This window comes from Bombina bombina, chromosome 2 (assembly GCF_027579735.1).
Source record: "Bombina bombina isolate aBomBom1 chromosome 2, aBomBom1.pri, whole genome shotgun sequence".
Classification (NCBI taxonomy): domain Eukaryota; kingdom Metazoa; phylum Chordata; class Amphibia; order Anura; family Bombinatoridae; genus Bombina; species Bombina bombina.
In genome coordinates this window covers 977,257,115-977,276,460 of record NC_069500.1, presented here as the reverse complement: position 1 = coordinate 977,276,460, position 19,346 = coordinate 977,257,115, and the positions used below count along the sequence as shown (strand labels likewise).

At 39.3% G+C, this 19,346-nt stretch overlaps 1 protein-coding gene across 1 annotated transcript in view; it reads left to right on the top strand.

The window, feature by feature from the left end:
* The window catches only part of LOC128649935 (sodium/hydrogen exchanger 9B2), a 346,495-nt gene extending 332,438 nt beyond the window's left edge, over positions 1–14,057 (top strand). The window contains exon 12 of the mRNA XM_053703502.1: positions 13,405–14,057. Coding sequence (XP_053559477.1) covers positions 13,405–13,629 — 225 coding nt within the window. The 3' untranslated portion in view covers positions 13,630–14,057. The remainder of the gene's footprint in view (positions 1–13,404) is intronic.
* Positions 14,058–19,346: the final 5,289 nt, after the last annotated feature.

Below are 19,346 nucleotides of genomic sequence, written 5' to 3'. Positions count from 1 at the left end.
CCCATGGGGGGAAAAATACACAACAAAATTATCAACAGAAAACCTGTCACTCTCTAGCAAACACACAGTAATATTTAAAAACAAAAATAGGAGAGTCCGTTGCATTTGACGCCAAACGGTTTAAGAATTAAAGTAAAACGTCCAGCACTCCTGAATAAAGGTGCACGCTACCAAGGCTCTGCACTCACCCCAAAGAAAAAAAGAAATATCCAAAGGAGTAGCAGCACCTCGTCAGAGTCACAATATGTCCCAATAAATGTATTGTCAAGCTGCCAAACGGTTAAAGCCCAGGACCAAGGACGTCAAGGTCTCTCCCCTCCTGGGACCGTAACGAGCAGCCACCCTATGCACAGAAACAATCAGGGTGACACAGGCCTTTGTAATTCTCCTAGGCTAAAACCGTTAGCCAGTAATGAATTATAAGTCAAAGTACAATTTATTAACAATAGTGAACTAATGACAAAGCAACTTTATATGAATATGCACTCAGCAATACCAAAGCAAGTGTGGTCATAAATCCGTGATCAGCAAGCTTATGCAATGTGTGTGATTATACCATTGGCAGACCTATTACCTATAATAAGTGCAAGTCTTAGTCTTGGATTATGCAATGTAAAATATATAGAGATAGTATTTGCAATTATTTTATAAAAAAAATAATAAAAGCACAAGGTTCAGTGTGAAGCAGTTTAAGGATAAGAATGTAATGACAATGTAACCCTTGGTTTAGTGGAAGGGTGGGTGTCTCTTACACTATTGTGTGATGCATTTGCAGATGTATTATGGACCATTACTGCAGTATAAGGCAACTAAATTATATTGCAATATAAAATGTGGATCATATTTATATACAGTATTTTTATTTAATTATACCAACTAAAATGTTATGAGAAAAATGCTACATATCTATTTCTGAGCCCTAGAGATAGACATGATGTAGAGGAAAATAATTATAAATCACGACTGCCAAATAATAGGAAACAAATGAAAATAGGTAAAAGTATTCTATTGCTGTAATAGTCCTGTATGAGGAAGTTATGTGTGGTGTCAAGTATGATGTAAGTGAAAGAAAAATATCTACTTATTGGTCACTTTAATATGCCTCGTTTTAATAATACAATGTAGAAATAGGAGGTAGGCCCAGCACTCACTGCAAAGTATTAGGTGCGTGCTACAGGGGTCCATGCACATACCCCAAATCCAAACGGCAAACAAAGAGTGAGTAGCACCAAAATATAAGTTTCAATAGCCTTTAATGTGAGACATCGCCAAAAAACAAAAACAACGTTTCGGTCAGCACCTGACCTTAATCATGTTGTAATTATGCGCAATTGAAAAAAAACAAAAATACTTTGCTGTGCACTTTCATTATTTATTTGCCTTCTTACCTTTTGATATATAATGTTGAAAATTGTAGTGTTTCCACTCCCACCAGAGTAGCTGGAATGCATTTCATGGAATGTAGAACCCTGGCCCTCCTAAGTGATGCACAGTGATTAATTGATATATGCAGAGGCTTGGTTATATTTTTTCCTAACTGGCGATAGCAAATGAAGATAAAGAACATTCAAGAGGCTTTTTAAATTGTGTGACCTGGGCCTGCAGAAAACTGCATATTTTTCTTACAAAATAACAGTTTTAAATGCTTTTCCCATATATATATATATATATATATATATATATATATATATATATATATATATATATATATATATATTGTGACCTGGGATCTTGGAAACACACAGTCCTCAAAGCTGGAAACACCACACAAGGTTGTAGCTTTATAAAATACAGTCTGTTTATTATCAGGTCTGGCAAAAACAGGCAAAATAAACATAAACAAAACAAAAGAGGCTTGCTCCACTGAGCACTTACTAACAAGTACAACTGTCTGCACTAAGTAGCTTTTCACAAAAGTAATATTGCACAGACCTTTCAAACTTTGTCCTTTAGATATAATTCCTCTCAGTCTCTCAGGAGAGTGTTTGCAGTTTTCCTTTACTGCTGGCAAAAATCTACCTCTCAAACCCTGACTGGGGATTTTATTAGCACCTGCTGTCAATTACCATATGCAGGTGAGTAGCTAGCTGAGTCAAACAGAATTCCTGGACTGGACTTTTTGACATAATGTGCTACCTGCAAACTGCGGGGTGGAGCACTGGCCCACCCTACTCTCCAAATACTCCACCCCAGGGACCCAAAAATAAATCACATATTTTCTCTATGTGGCAAACAAACATAACAATTCTCCCTGGGGTTGTCAGACCATACCCCGCACTGCAGCACTTTTGAGGGAATATAGACACCTTCCATTACTATGCCTTGGGTTCTGTCACACATCCTCCCCGCCAGCTCAGACCTAGTGGGGTGAGCGACCATGGCCAAAAGCATATGCATACGTGAAAGGCCATCAGCATTACCCTGTTTACTTCCTGCCCTGTGTTCTGCTGAGAAGAGATAGGGTTGCAAACTAAGGAACCAGCGTGTAACTCTACTATTATTATCCTTATTTTGACTCATCCATTTGAGAGGTGCATGATCAGTAACTAGTCTAAATTTTCTGCCCAACAAATAACATTTGAGAGTTTCAACAGCCCATTTAATTGCTAGACACTCCTTTTCAACAATCGAATAGTTCTTTTCTCTAGGTTGAAGTTTACGGCTCAGGTATAGTATTGGGTGCTCTTCACTTTGACTTTCCTGGGAAAGCACTGCTCCAAGCCCTACATCAGAGGCATCCGTCTGTAAAACAAACTCCTTTGAAAAATCAGGGGTGACTAACACTGGTTGTCTACAGATGGCTTCCTTGAGATTTTGAAATGCCTGTTCAGCTTCAGGGGACCATTTCACTATTACTGGAGCTTTTGCTTTAGTGAGGTCAGTTAAAGGACCTGCTATAGTAGCAAAGTTGGAGATAAACCTTCTGTAGTAGCCAACAAGCCCAAGAAATGTTCTGACCTGTTTCTTCGTCATAGGTCGTGGCCAATTCCTTATGGCTTCAACTTTAGCAAGTTGTGGCTTTACTATTCCTCTTCCAATGGAATAGCCAAGATACTTGGCCTCCTCCAAGCCAATGGTACATTTACTCGGATTTGCTGTCAGACCGGCATTTCTTATGGAATTAAGGACAGCTTGCACTTTTGGCAAGTGAGACTCCCAATCTTCGCTATGTATGACCACGTCATCTAAGTAAGCTGCAGCATAATGAGCATGTGGCCTTAAGATCCGGTCCATCATTCTTTGAAATGTTGCTGGAGCACCATGTAGGCCAAAAGGTAACACCTTGTATTGGAAGAGCCCATCTGGAGTAGAGAAGGTAGTCTTTTCCTTTGCCCATCCTGTAAGCGGCACTTGCCAATAACCCTTGGTCAAATCCAATGTGGTAAGGTACCCGGCTCTCCCGAGTCTCTCCACAAGTTCATCAACCCTTGGCATGGGGTATGCATCAAACTTGGATATTGCATTCAGCTTCCGGTAATCATTACAAAACCTGATTGTGCCATCAGGCTTTGGTACAAGCACAATTGGGCTACTCCAGTCACTTTGGGATTCTTCAATTACCCCAAGGTCCAGCATTTTCTTTACTTCCAATTTGATTGCTTCCCTCCGGGCTTCAGGTATTCTATATGGCTTTAGATTTATCCTTTTTCCCGGTTCAGTGACAATGTCATGCTCTATTATCGTAGTTCTTCCTGGGACTGAGGAGAAAACATCTTTATTTAATCTGATGAAGTCTGTTACCTCCCTCTTCTGGTGGATAGTCAGGGTTTCTGAGATATTGACTACGGGTTCATGCTCTTCCATTGTAGGGAGGTCTGCTGTTTTTATAGCCACAAGTGTTTCTCTTTCTTTCCACGGTTTAAGTAAATTCACATGGTAAATCTGTACCTCCTTTCGCCTCCCAGGCTGTCTTACTTTGTAATTTACTTCCCCCACTCTGTCAATGACTTCATATGGCCCATGCCATGTTGCCAAAAATGTGTTCTCTACAGTGGGAACCAGGACTAGTACTCTGTCTCCTGGATTAAACACACGAACCCTGGCATTTCTATTATAGCTCTTCTGCTGGTTCTGTTGGGCATTTTCCATGTGTTCTCTAACTATGGGCATAATGGCTGTCATCCGATCCTGCATCTGAGTTATATGTTCAATCACACTTCTGTGAGGGGTTGACTCCTGTTCCCAAGTCTCCTTAGCTATGTCTAGCAACCCTCTGGGGTGTCTTCCATACAAAAGTTCAAAGGCCGAAAACCCAGTAGAAGCTTGAGGGACCTCTCGGATGGAAAACATTAAATAAGGCAAAAGGAAATCCCAGTTTTTTCCATCTTTATCAATTACTTTTTTGAGCATAGCCTTTAGTGTTTTATTAAATCGCTCTACCAGACCATCAGTTTGTGGGTGATATACGGATGTTTTTAGATGCTTTATATGAAGAAGATTACACAACTCCTTTGTAATTCTCGACATAAATGGAGTGCCTTGGTCTGTTAATATTTCTTTGGGAATCCCAACACGGCTGAACATTAACATTAACTCCTTAGCAATTGCTTTTGCTGAAGTAGTACGCATGGGTATTGCCTCAGGGTAACGTGTAGCATAGTCTACTATTACCAATATATACTGGTGCCCCCTTGCAGACTTTACAAGAGGACCCACAAAATCCATACCAATGCGTTCAAATGGGACCTCAATTATGGGTAAGGGCACCAAGGGGCTACGGTATGCTGTAAGAGGGGCAGTTAATTGGCATTCAGGACAAGAAGAACAATAATTTGTGATAGATGCCATTACACCTGGCCAATAAAACCTCCTAAGAATTCTCTCTCTGGTTTTTTCAATCCCCAAGTGCCCCCCAAGTATGTGCCAGATTTAATACAGTGTGTCGATATGCCTGGGGTACTAACAGCTGTTTGACAGACTCCTTTTTCCCAACTCTGTACAATAAATCATTTTCCACTTCAAAGTATGGATAGGTGAGTGCTTTATCAGTATTAATGGGGGTGCCATTTCTTACGGAAATATAGTTTCTAGCCGCAGCTAAAGTTGGATCCTCTCATTGTGCAGCCCTAAAGTTACTTGGGCTAACCTCTAGGTCAGTTATTTCTACATCAGGTTCAGATATATTAGATTGATCTGTATTATTCTGTTCAGTATTACATCCAACTAGGGTTTCCATAGGGGTTGAGTGTTTCCCTCTAGCAGGAGTTATTTTGTCTAAGTCATCCCCCAATAAATCAGAAAAGGGAAAGTCACAAACAGCGCCCTCTACTGAATCCGGTGAATTTTCCTCAGCAGCATCCCATAGATTCAAAAAATGGGGAAAATCTCTGCCTATTATCATTTCATGGACTAATTTATCCACTAAACCAACTCTATGATTTATAGGGCCATTTTGAGTTTCAATAAGTACTTTAGCAGTTGGATACTTGTGTATGTCCCCATGGACACAAGCAATATCTAGGTTCTGGTAATTATCAATAGGAGTATTTCTCAACAGACCCCTGTCTATGAGCGTAACCATGCTACCAGAGTCCAGCAAAGCTTTAATTTCATTTCCCTCCACCCTTACAGTGCACCAAGGGTGGCCATTTAAACAATCATTTTTGGTAATTACATATACTGAGCGAGAGTACAATGAATAATTGTCTCTCATATTGCCAACATTACATTCCATAGCAACATCATTCTCAGGGCAGTCCTTTGCAAAATGTCCATACTCTTTACATTGAAAACATTTAATATTAGCATTAGACAACATCTTTGAGGCTATTGTGGACCCTTCCTGCCTCACAAAACTCTTGTCCCTTGCTGTAATGTCTCTCGGGTTGTAAAAACCCATCTGCTCCTCCCGATACCCCCTTTTCCCCGGAACAGTCTTACCCAATTTACTGGGACTCTGGATCTTCGGGGTTCTAGGTCTTTCCTGGTTGGGGATTTGTAGAAACTCTCCGGCAGTCAAATAGCGTTCCACCAGGGCAACTAGACCGTCAGCAGTTTTAGGTTCACTCTGGCTGACCCACCGCCGCAGGGAAACAGGCAATCCTCGCAGGAACCGGTCCATCACGAGCTGTTCCACAATGTGACTAGCTGAGTTGACCTCTGGCTGTAGCCATTTCCTGGCAAGATGTATCAAGTCAAACATCTGTGACCGCACGGCTTTGTCTTGACTGTAAGTCCAGGAGTGAAATCGCTGGGCCCTTACTGCTGTCGTTACTCCCAGGCGGGCCAAGATTTCTGTTTTTAGCTTTTTATAGTCACTGGCCTGCTCAGGCTCCAAATCATAATATGCCTTCTGAGGTTCTCCACTCAGAAATGGCGCAAGGAGACTTGCCCATTCAGACGCAGGCCACCCTTCTCTTTCGGCTGTCCTTTCAAAAGCCATCAGGTAAGCCTCCACATCATCTGTAGCCACCATCTTTTGCAAATAGTTACTCACTCTCAGAGTCTTAGAACTGTGTGGAATTTCTGCAGCACACCTGCCCAGTCTTTCAGATAGGCCTTGAATCTCCTGCTGCATGGTACGTGCGATATTCTGCTGTTCCTCTCTTTGTGTTAATACCAGTTTTTGTAGCACTGCAATATTTTCTTGCTGGCTGGCAGTAGCTTGCTGCTGTGTGGCCGTAGCCTGTAGTAAAGCCTTTACAACTTCCTCCATTTTAAGTGTGGTATTGTTTCCTTAACAGACTATCAGTGTGTTGCCCGCTACCTCCACTATATGTGACCTGGGATCTTGGAAACACACAGTCCTCAAAGCTGGAAACACCACACAAGGTTGTAGCTTTATAAAATACAGTCTGTTTATTATCAGGTCTGGCAAAAACAGGCAAAATAAACATAAACAAAACAAAAGAGGCTTGCTCCACTGAGCACATACTAACAAGTACAACTGTCTGCACTAAGTAGCTTTTCACAAAAGTAATATTGCACAGACCTTTCAAACTTTGTCCTTTAGATATAATTCCTCTCAGTCTCTCAGGAGAGTGTTTGCAGTTTTCCTTTACTGCTGGCAAAAATCTACCTCTCAAACCCTGACTGGGGATTTTATTAGCACCTGCTGTCAATTACCATATGCAGGTGAGTAGCTAGCTGAGTCAGACAGAATTCCTGGACTGGACTTTTTGACATAATGTGCTACCTGCAAACTGCGGGGTGGAGCACTGGCCCACCCTACTCTCCAAATACTCCACCCCAGGGACCCAGAAATAAATCACATATTTTCTCTATGTGGCAAACAAACATAACAATTCTCCCTGGGGTTGTCAGACCATACCCCGCACTGCAGCACTTTTGAGGGAATATAGACACCTTCCATTACTATGCCTTGGGTTCTGTCACAATATATATATATATATATATATATATACACATTTAGCAAAGATGTGCACTCTCACTTATTTGCAGCAACCAGGGTGCTAGTGAAATTAAATACAATATCAGAAAAAGACCTTGCACTCGCTGGATTTTTTAACAAACTTTTTTACTTGGCAAAATTAGTGACGTTTCGGGGACAGTGTATCTGAGGAAGGGGATACACTGTCCCCGAAACGTCACTAATTTTGCCAAGTAAAAAAGTTTGTTAAAAAATCCAGCGAGTGCAAGGTCTTTTTCTGATATTGTATATATATATACATATATATCAATGCAGTGAAGAATTTCTTATGAATAAATAAAGCATTGTTTAACCCTTTGAGTGCTAAGCACCATCCCACCTGGGTGCTAAGATTTTTTTATGTTTTTTTAAATTTTTGAACAATTTTTTAAAAACATTTTTTTTTCTTTCAAGACTTACACTGTTGGAAAGGTTAGGCGATTACCTTTCCAATGGTGGTCTTGGGGGTCTGTAGCTGCTTAGTTGCCTGAGATACAGGCTTCTAAGCAGCATGCCCCCTGCTCCTATACTTAACATTGTTAAGTATAAATAAAGTTGCGCGGTGACGTCATCACGTTATTGCGCATGACGTCGCCACGCAAAACGGGAAGCCTCAGCGATGCCTGTCACTCTACAGGCACGATCGCCGGAGTAGGAGTGGGTGGGAGCCCCCAGATCTCCCTCAAGGTGGGAGAGTGCTAGTGACGGCTTTGAGCTGTCATTAACACCAAAGGGTTAATGTTCTTTCAAGAGTGTATATATACACACCAACAGAAATTCAAATAAAATTAAATATAGTTAAAATAAGCTAGTTTAAACAAAGTCACAAATGTAAATAGATATTGGCAATAAAATATATTTATATGTTGTCAGTCTTCTATGAGGTAAAAATTCATAATACCAAAGGCTGGGCTATTGACTGAAAGCGATAAGATGCTGAGAAGTGTGGTTAAAGAACCATTAAATATAGGGCTGCATAAAAAAAGAGAATAAAAGTCTGAATTTCTTTCGGAAAAGGATGGTCCACAGTCCTCCATAACATATGGGATATATTTCCTGCCACTAGGAAGAGGTCAAGAACCCATAAAAGAGCTTTAAAACCCTCTCATCTCTCTCTTAGTTCTGTTCTTGGCCTCGTAGGAGATAGTTGAGAATAGGGGTTGTTCCAGCTACTTGCTTATGGATTACAAATTGGGAGCTCAAACTTATGTGAGACTCAGAGTCCTTGGGGAATATCATTTACAAAGAAGATCTACAGGATACTGCTGCAGGTGCATTGACATAAATTGACATGCCTCGTAAGCCAGTGGAGGGGTGCTATGTAAGGTACGTGACTTTACACAGAGCACACACAGCCCAGAGGTTATTTGTAGGTACTCTGACACAGGTACTCTCCCTATCAGGTCCCTAAGGTTTCTATCATCATTGTGAACATTATTAGGGAAGCCTCTGACCCGTCACAGTCCTCTGGCAGCTCATAGGTAAATTCTGGTGGCATTTGTAATATTGAGGTGTATGGCCCTTTAAGAAGATCGACTTTTGCTTATTGCAATATGCGGTTTATAAGAGGAGTCTCCTGTTGGCTGGGGACCATTATTTGGGATTTTTTTTTAAAGGTTTTCATGCTTGGTGAAGTATTTTTTATTAACAATGGAACAAAAGGTGTTATAACTTTTTCTCACACACACCGGCTTAACTCCCGGTGGTAGCTCCATCCCCTCAATGTCCCCAGGCTTTTCTCTCTCAATCCAGCAGCATAATTTACTACTACAACAGTTGGGGCCAGATTCTAACTTTATATACAGTGCCTGCCAGTCCCAGGAAGGGGGTGAGTACCCTTACAGTAGCTGCCAGGGAGTACTTAAGGGCTCTTTCATTTCTTAGGGGCTTTACAGTTTATTTTTCTTGGAGATAGTATAAGTGTCTGATGGAGTGTTATGTAGTGTAGAGGGCTCTCTACCAGTTTTTCTCTGTACTTTTTTTTATATAAGGTGTCATTGCATACTTTAATATAGTACAACAATGAAACAAAATGTCTCTGTCCCCACTGATATTTCTATAGAGGAGTCAGTTTCTGATATACCTCTAGCTACATATATATGTTTATTTTGAAAATCTGTTCTAGTATGCCAAGTCAACCAGATCTGTGAAAATTGTGTGCCTCAGATTTTGCATGCAATCTAAACACAATCTTCCACTTCTCAGAGGGAAGTTTGCCCAATACTGGTCACTTAGGTCGGTTCTACTAATTTTACTCCTGAATTTAAAAGAATCATGTATAAAATTGTGAGAGATTGTTTTTGCGGCAATCCCCAAACCAAGTAAGTGTAAGAGTACATCTGAGACTTTAACTCAGTCTCATGAGGTTAATATGCAAAATCTATCCCATTAACCCCAAGTTCTTGCGCTCTTACAGAGCTCTGACTCTGAGGATGCAAATATTTCTAGTTCTGATGGGGAAGTATCATCAGATGAACAGGAACCTGTTCATCTGACAATACCTTTTAGATTTAAGGTGGAGCATATCTGCAACTTATTGCAAAAAGTAGTAAGACTAAAAAGCCTGTTAATCAGTTAAATATAGTTTTCAAAGCTGCACCGAAAATTTCACAGGTGTTTCAGGTTCCTGATTTAGTCTCTGACAATATTCCTAAAGAATGGAAAAAGGCAGGTGTACCTTTCACCCCTTACACAAGATTTAGGAAAATGTGCCCCGTTCCAGAACAGAATGTGGAAGTGTGGGAAACAATCCTTAAAGGGACACTGTAACCAAAAATTTTCTTTCCTGATTCAGATTGAGCATGAAATTTTAAGCAACTTTCTAATTTACTTCTATTATAAAATTTTCTTCATTCTCTTGGTATCTTTATTTGAAATGCAAGAATGTAAGTTTAGATGACGGCCCATTTTTGGTGAACAACCTGGGTTGTTCTTGCTGATTGGTGGATAAATTCATCCACCAATAAAAAAAGTGCTGTCCAGAGTACTGAACCCCAAAAAAGCTTAGATGCCTTCTTTTTCAAATAAAGATAGCAAGAGAACGAAGAAAAATTGATAATAGGAGTAAATTAAAAAGTTGCTTAAAATTGCATGCTCTTTCTGAATTACAAAAGAAAAATCTTGGGTTCAGTGCCCCTCTAAGGTTGATTGTGTTATTTCCACTCTCGCCAAACGTACGACTATCCCTATGGAGGATAGCACTTTGTTTAAAGACCCAATGGATCCCAAATTAGAGTCTTTCTTAAGGAAACTCTTTCTCCAAACAGGTCTTTTACATAGACTGGCTGTTTCTCTCACCTATGTGGCTGCAGCAGGAATACTATGGTGCAACTTCCTAGCTAAAATGGTGTTGGGCAATGCCTCTACAGAGGATTTACAAAATTGCATGTATGCCTTTAAAATGGTTAATGCATTTGTGTGATGCTGTAAAATGATCCTTATGGTTAAAATCTTGGAAAACAGACAAGATATCTAAAAATAGACTAATGACTCTTTCCTTCCATTGGGAAGATTCTATTTAGTTCAGGCTTGGATAACAACACCACTAAATCAGCATGAAGGTGCGACCCCCCGAACCACATTCTTTTTTAGTGGCAGTCTGAATCTTTTTCAGGCCTAGTTCAGGTCAGTCCAGGACCCCTGGGATCGAAATATTATTTCTCAGGGTTACCGGATAGGCTTTCAATCCAGACCTCCTCAAGGACGATTACATCTGTCTAATATTCCCAAACTTTAGTCAAAGACACTGCCTTTCTCATTTTTTGTTCAGGAATTAGAGGATATGTGGGTAATTATTTCCGTGCCTGTATATCAACAGGGTCAATGATTTTACTCCAATCTGTTCATTGTCCCAAAGAAGGAAGGGACTTACAGACCTGTCTTTAGACCTAAATACTTTAAACATGTTTGTCAGGGTTCCCACCTTCAAGATGAAAACCATTTGCACAATCTTGCCTAAATTCAACAAGTTCAGTTTTTGACTACAATAGACCTCAAGGATGCATACCTGCACGTTCTTATCCACAGGGTGCACATTCTTATCCACAGGTTCCTGAGATTTGCTTATATGGACAACCACTACCAGTTTGTCGCTCTTCCATTTGGTCTGGCTACAGTTCCATGCATTTTTCCAAAAGTGCTAGGTGCTCTGTTAGCGGTGATCAGAGCTCAGGGGATTTCTATTGCACTGTTTCTGGACGACATACTTGTTCAAGTTCCTTCTCTGTCATTAGCGATCACTCATACTCACAAGCTTCTATTATTTCTCCTAGACCATGGTTGGAAGATCAATGTTCCCAAAAGCTCATTATATCCTGCTACATGGGTAACATAGGAGTCATAATAGATTCAGTATGTATGAATCTGTTCCTGATGGAACCACACAGGTTAAAACTCCAGAGAGCATGTCTCTCCCTGCAGAGGTACTTCATTACCATCTGTAGCTGTTGGTGGCCGCTTCAGACGAGGTGCTTTTTTTCCCCTTTCTCACTTACGTCCCCTTCAACTATCCATGCTCAGTTAGTGGTCAAAGAATTATCTACATTTGGAGCAACAAATCGCTCTGGATTTATCCGTCAGACAATCTCTGTCTTGTTGGACTCAAATTCCTTCTTTGATCCTTGGGGCATCTTTTTTTTTTCATCCATCATGGGCCATTGTCACAAAGGATGCCAGTATATTAGGCTGGGGAGCAGTCTGGAATTCTCGAAGAGCACAAGGAGTTTGGCCTCTTTTAGAGGCAAGGTTACCAATTAACAGTCTTTGGGCTCATCCGGCCTGGCCTCTGGTAAAGGAGGAAAAATGTATCCACTTCCGGTGGCCTATATCAATCATCAGAGAGGTACCCAAAGTCTACTAGCCATGCAGGAAGTCTCTCAGATTCTGTCCTGGGCAGGGAGGAATCAGTGCTCCCTGTCAGCAATTCACATAACAGGTGTGAACAACTTGGAGGCAGATTACCAACACACGTCAATCAGTTCTTCAAGGAGAATGGTCTCTTCTCTAATCTATAACAAAATAATGAGTTTTATAATATCTTACATAATAATATTAGAGAAAATTCCTTGCTTTTGAGGTTTACAATTTATTTTCAACAGAGCCTACATAATCATATTTATAGTCAACCTTTATATATTTTACATTAAAAATAGATACAAAATTATGATAAACTGTATGGTGGAAGTGTGAATGTAGTCATCGGAATGTTATGAGCAGGTATATTACAATTTCAGAAGAAAAAAAAAGTCCTTTTTTGACAGATGTAAGACTTTAGCATATATCATGAATTCATTTTGTTTGCACCGGGCTTCAAAGACACAATTATTGCCATAGTACAAAAAGACTATTTTATTATTATTTTATCGAAAAGTATACATTACTTAGATGTAGATATTATATTGCTTCATAATAAACAACAGAATCAGATATTGTATATGATGCTTTTGTTGCAAAAAAACAAAACCTGTGACAAAACAGTGTGTTATGGATGCCATCACTCAGTGTCCACTTGATTTAGGGTCAAAGTTATGCAATCTTAACTGTCTCCACTGCTGTTCCTTTTTTGATGTATTGATTTATTTAAAAAAAAAAAAGATGAAACATAACCTTTAAGCATGACCCATTTTATGTTCTGACTTTTTGTATTATGTTCAGTTTAATATTTTGCCCACTAGAGATGGCTTAAAGGGACACTAAATACATTTCATGCACCTCCCTCTAATCAGGGGTGCTGCCATTTTGGAACCTAGGTTACACTGCAGGTATCTGAAGGAGAGTTACTGCACATGTGCAAACAGGTCAGCACTAGAATGTAGTGAAAGACAGATTTCAACATGGCCTCACCCATGACTAGGAGGAAGAAGGGAATAACCTCACTATTATGCCTTATTAATGTATTTAGTGTTCAGTGTCCATTTAAGTCCCAAAGAGGGTTCTCTGGAATTGTACATTAAATTAATATAAATATGAAAATTATTATGGGTAAAATGGTTGATATTTCTAATTATTAATTTGAATTTTGATCATTTTTTTTGTAGGCTGCGATAGGGTCTGTGGCTTTGGATGCTGCAAGAAGCAAAGGAGATAAACAGTTAGAAGAGTATGGCATGGACTTGCTAACAGTAGCATTTTTGGCAATTCTTATTACTGCACCAACAGGAGCTCTTATTATTGGTTTGTGTGGGCCCAAAATGCTTCAGAAATCAAATGCAAGTGGTAAAGAAGAAGACATAGCTGGAGACGGAAAGAGTGGTGTGGTGTGAGAATTACTGCTTCTCTACGCTGGCCGTGGAGGATAGAAATTATGAGCAAATTACCTTGCTGGCCAAATTTATATAAATAAATAGTACAGTGCTTCTAATGACCCATATATGTTCTTATATAAAGTAATATTTATAGAAGTGTTTCTTCTGAGGAACAGCGAAACACCAAGAAGATAAAGATAGAACATTGAAAGTATAAGCATCTAAATAGTTTAATCCCCAACAATGGTTGGTGCCTGATTTATTTATTTTTTGCTAAGAAGCCAGATAGACTGATATTAAATTTGCCAAAGCTTTCTTAAAAGGAGAAAGAGATGTATGTCATTTTTAGCCTGAAGGGTACATGTTAAAATAAACCAAAGGCATATATTGTTGTGTAATACCATATTTTCATAATTTTGTTGAGAATAAATGTGCACATTTTTGTATATTTCCTTACATGAAATAGATATATTTAAAAGCTTTGAATTTTTAAATCTAGGAACTAGAACAAAAGGCAAAGAGTTTTTTAAATTTACATTACTTCTGACTGGAGATGCAACAAGCATTTAGAAGTTTAAGAACATAGAATAGTAAACGCTTACTCGGTATGTGCAAGGTTCTTCTGATGTTTCAATCAAGCAGGTCTATACATTTGCAGCAGTCGGTTCTAGCTCAACAGTTTCCAGAGCCAATAATGCCTCCAACAAAGACAACAATTCCCATGCTGTTTTAAAAAAGTATCACTCCCCAAAGACTTCACTAAATACTGGAGGTCGGATTACAGAGTTGAGGCTGAAGATTAAGGATTATCTATAAGGCAACTGAAGTGTTATATATGCAATTAACAGATTCAGAAGAAGATTCTGAAACATTAAGAGTCTGGCTTCCTTGAATTTTGTGAATTGACAAAGCAAAATGGCATCGCCACCAGCCTGTGAGGAAATCAACCCAACACCAAGATACAGCAGCTTCAAGACCATGTCAAGGCTCCTTCCTCAGCTACAGTAGAAGATATGGTTACCTCGTCAGCATCACTATATCACGTTTTCACCAGGACAAAAGGGAGTCTAGTAGTACTTTCAACAGCTCTCTCAATTGAGAGGGAACAACCAAACATCTCAGCTCTTCCTGGAAATGTCTGAGGTGATTTAACAGTAGTTTAAGGGCAGAGAAAACAGAGGTTTCCATCATTAGTACTATATATACAAAAAGTAATTTTACACAGTAAAGTACCAGGGCACTACAACAAAAAAGAAAGATTTAGTAAGTTTAGCAACTGGTCTGTATTCCGATAACTATTGTTTCGTGAAAAGACAGCATATTTAACTGCTTATACGGATCACAGATAAGGTAAATAGAGAACTAAAATAAAAGAAGAAATGAGCGCAACCACTCTGAGTAAAAGTATTTAATATATAAATCACAAGGCGCAAGTAAAATCAAACGTACAAGATAATAGAATAAAATAAGCCCTTAGTGTTTATAACCACAAGTTGTCTGCTCTGGAACCCGAAGAAACGCGTTAAAGCTTTCCAACTAGTCCACAGTTACTGCCGACATGAATACTAACATCCTTGAGTGTCCCCGCTTCCCTGAGACCAAAGGACTTTCCGTCCACGCTAAGACTGCAGGAAGGATTAAGCGGTTTGCAAGCTGACACCCTTTTGGCTTGGAGCAGACAACTTGTGGTGATATACACTAAGGGCTTATTTTATTCTATTATCTTGTACGTTTAATTTATAAATCACAAGGCGCAAGTAAAATCAAATACTTTTACTCTTAAGAGTGGTTGCGTTCTTTTTTTCTTTTATTTTTCAAGTTTCCTTAGAGAGGTGGATCACAGTCCTCTCTGTTGTATTGGAGCAGCACCCTCTGGCAACACTACCTGAGGCCATTGTTTTGGAGTTCAAACAGCGCAGTTCCTCTATACTCCTTTGGAACAGACATTCCATTCACATCAACTTATGCAGATATTCACTCACCCACAGGTATGATATCTTTCAAACTGTTTCTTTATACAGATCGTCTTATGACTTAATGACGTCTATTTGTTTTAATATTCTCATGCTATAGTTGGGAAGCGCAACTTATATCTATTGCTTTTTGTAAATAGAGAACTAAACAACTTGAGTCCACTGCAGGCTCTAAAGCCTCAATGTACTGAGTCTGTGGTAGCACAAAATAAGTCAAACTATTCTGCAGATTATACGAATATCTAATATAGTGATCTAAAATGCAGATGGTGTCTAAATTTGATGATAAACAGCAGGGGTCAAGTCCAGCAGGAAAGCATGGGAACACTAATTTTGCAGGTGGAGCTACAATCCCCTGATAGCGAACAGAAACGCTTCAGTAAACACTGCTGCTGGTGGGAGGAGCTGAAGCATAGTCTGGTTAGAGGGATAGTGAGAATCTATAGTAATGGGCAGTAACACTTCTTACAATACACTAAATTCAAGCCTGTCAGCGGCCCTGCTGTGTAATCACCCTGCACTATGTGGAACACATGTTGCCTACTTTTCTGTATTTCTTACTCTGGGGTTATTTAGCTCCCCTCAGCATAAATAGGACTATTGCACCTTAAGTGGATAAGACTCTGTGGCAGAGGAGTCTGGAGTTGCTGTAAGACAGAGGCCTCAGCCCACCCTGGAAGGAAGGAGAGAGGAGGAAGGAGGGTGTGAGGAACTGAAGCTAAGCTGGCTATGTACCATGTGAGTTAAACACAAAGTATGGACACCCTAGATCTTGACATTCAACAACAGTTGTTCATGTGTCTAGTTGTTTTAAGTTCAATGTTTCACCAAAGAAAATGTGCTCATCAAGCAAGGAAGAGTCATGTCCTTCCAGCTTCGTGCTTTCTCTCTGAATGGAATTCCTTTGAGTTCTTCCAGAGATAGCTTTGATGAGTTTTGCATGGGAAATACATGTGTACACAAAAGAAAAAAGTCCTTGCAATTAAAGGTTTTTGTCAAACATCTTGTAGTAAGATAAACCCAATTACTTTATTTTATAAATCAATAGTATGTGCAGTCTGTTTATCTGTTTTGGTGTCTGTATATCTATCAAATTATTGTCAGCAGGTGAGATTCGCTGCAGAATATTTACCTGTGCAAGATAATGTATTTGCTGCAGATTCAACCTTTCCAGTTTCATCCTAAAGTAAAAGATGACCTGTTTGCTTTCAATGTTACTATGCCCTCATGCTTCCTACTTCCTCTGCTAGTGTTACTTGCTTCATATTTACTTAATTATTTAATGGTAAAAGAAAATGACACTCGGGCACCTTGTGACTTTACTTTAAATCACATTATCATTGTTTGTTACTGCAGAATGAGTGCACACACAAACCTTATCAAGATCATGATATCTTTACATTACAAAGCCTTACACATCATGAGAGCCAGCTTTTTGGATTATTCAACATCTTCTATATATATATATAAATGCCCCTTAATGTCTTCTAAAAAGTGTGTGTCTGGATTCTCATTATTCAGTATCAGTTGAATCCAAAATTACAAATAAAAATTTCACCCATGCCTTGTAAAAATGTAACCATGGGTGTCCATCATCAAGCCCAAAGGCAACTATTCAGCCCTTCATTGGTTTTAATTTGCTTTCATAACCAGAGAGTATAGATTATATACATATAAATACAGTGTGAACAAGACAACAGGAATACTGCACCCGGTCTCCAGACCCAAAGGTAAGCTACCAAACTGTTTGCCCAAATCGGATCCTCAATGTCCAAAGACAATAATTCCAGGAACTCTCCAAAGTAAAAGCAGAAAGAAACTTTATTGTTGCTCCATCAATAACGGCTAGATACACATTTCACACATGTATATGGTCAAGACAGGTTATAAATACAGTGTGTGTGTAAATAAAATAATGTTAATTGTGAGGGAGGTGGAAGTCTTGGTGAGTTCCCAGACTTTTTTTTTTTAGTAGAACTTGACCACTGATAAACAGTGCAATAAAGCAGGTTACTGCACAGCTACAAACACAATGAAATTCCCCTGCACATGACTATTTTGTACACAGTTTAATATATAACAATGTCAGATAAGTAAGATGGCTGGGCCCTAGCTATAAATGAATGGCAAGAGAGCATTGGGGGAAGTATCTGCTTGGTAAGCTCTCTGTAGGTTCTGGGCTGTAGCAAAAGATCAAGTAACAACTAGGAGACTATGCAAACATTGCAGAGTATTGCACACAAACAGGTGATTCACATAAACTATATTTGCAGCAGATCAGGAAGTGTAGAACGGAATCCTAGGAACACAGAAACAGTAATTAGGATAACAATCTATGTTCCAGCAGAAGACCTCTGATGTGCAAGAGATGGTCCAAAACTAGGTTATTCTACAACAAAACATCACTGTGATCAAACAGGAGTTGGACCACAAAAGAGGTAGATTGCAAAAGGACTTCTTGTAGGAATGTGTCAGATTATATAACAGTAGCAATATCAGATATCACAGGCATTGTGAGTTTAAATAACAGCTCTTGCAAGTGTGCTCTAGGCAGATTGTCAAAACAACAGTAACAGAAAGTGACCACGATTGTTAACATGTCATTTTTTTTTAATCTACCAAAACAAAATTAAAGAAAAAAATAAGAAGATGGCTGTCTAGTGAATTTATCTGGGAATTGTTCAAAACATTTGGGAAGCTACACTTTACCTGAAATATTTTATCAAAACAAATATTTCTGCATTATGTACATGTAGCACTCTTTCCTAAGGCATGGAGAGTCCACGACATCATTCCAATTACTAGTGGGATATTCAACTCCTGGCCAGCAGGAGGAGGCAAAGAGCATCCCCGCAAAGCTGTAAAGTGTCACTTACCCATAACACCCAATAATTCTTTGCCTCTGATCGGGAGGATGATGAAGATAAGTGTCTGAGAAGAGTTAATCCTTTAATGGGTACTTTTACCTGCAAGCAAGGATTGGAGTCTAGCTGTGTCCATGTCAATCTCTTTAGTAAGAGTAGTGGTGGCTTTTAGCAGTTAGAAGGCAGCAAGGTTGTCTTTGCTTTACTTCTAACATTATTGCTACCCCTGCTATAGAAAGCCAGAGTTGGTTACTCTGTTCTCTTTTTCTACAGGTCTCTGGTAGACGTGGAAGATGAAAGAAACAAGAGAGGCGCCTGTGTGTACCAGTAGATAACCAAATGATAATTTTCAATGAGCCCTAATCAGGGTACTCACATTTGCAAAGAGCACTCAGACAGTGCTATTGGAAACAGGCTGGATGTTTGACAGCAACCCAGCTCACTGATTGCAAAAATAAAATGACATCAAATATGGAGAAGATAAGACAAAACAGGGCGCCTGTGTGTACCAGTAATAAACCAAAAATATATCAGTGTAGATTCTCATTCAGTATACTCACATTTGTGAAGAGCACTCAGACAGTGCTATTAGGCACAAGCTGGATATTTAGCAGCAAACCAGCTTACTGATATGATGGTAATACAGGCACAGGAACTCCAAAATATATAGAAGAGTCTCAAAGGATAGAGACTATAAACTAAAACTGCAGAATAGACTGCAACAAATGCAGCCTATAGCTCCCTAAGGAGTAACAGGTAGGTAGGAAAGGCACAGTTCCAATGTATAATGAACTAAATTTAAAATTGATTTATTAGTAAATCAAAAATACATATAAAACAATGGCACCAGAAGGCAGGGGTTGCTAGCTACCCTCCTTCAAATATGCAACGTGTTTCT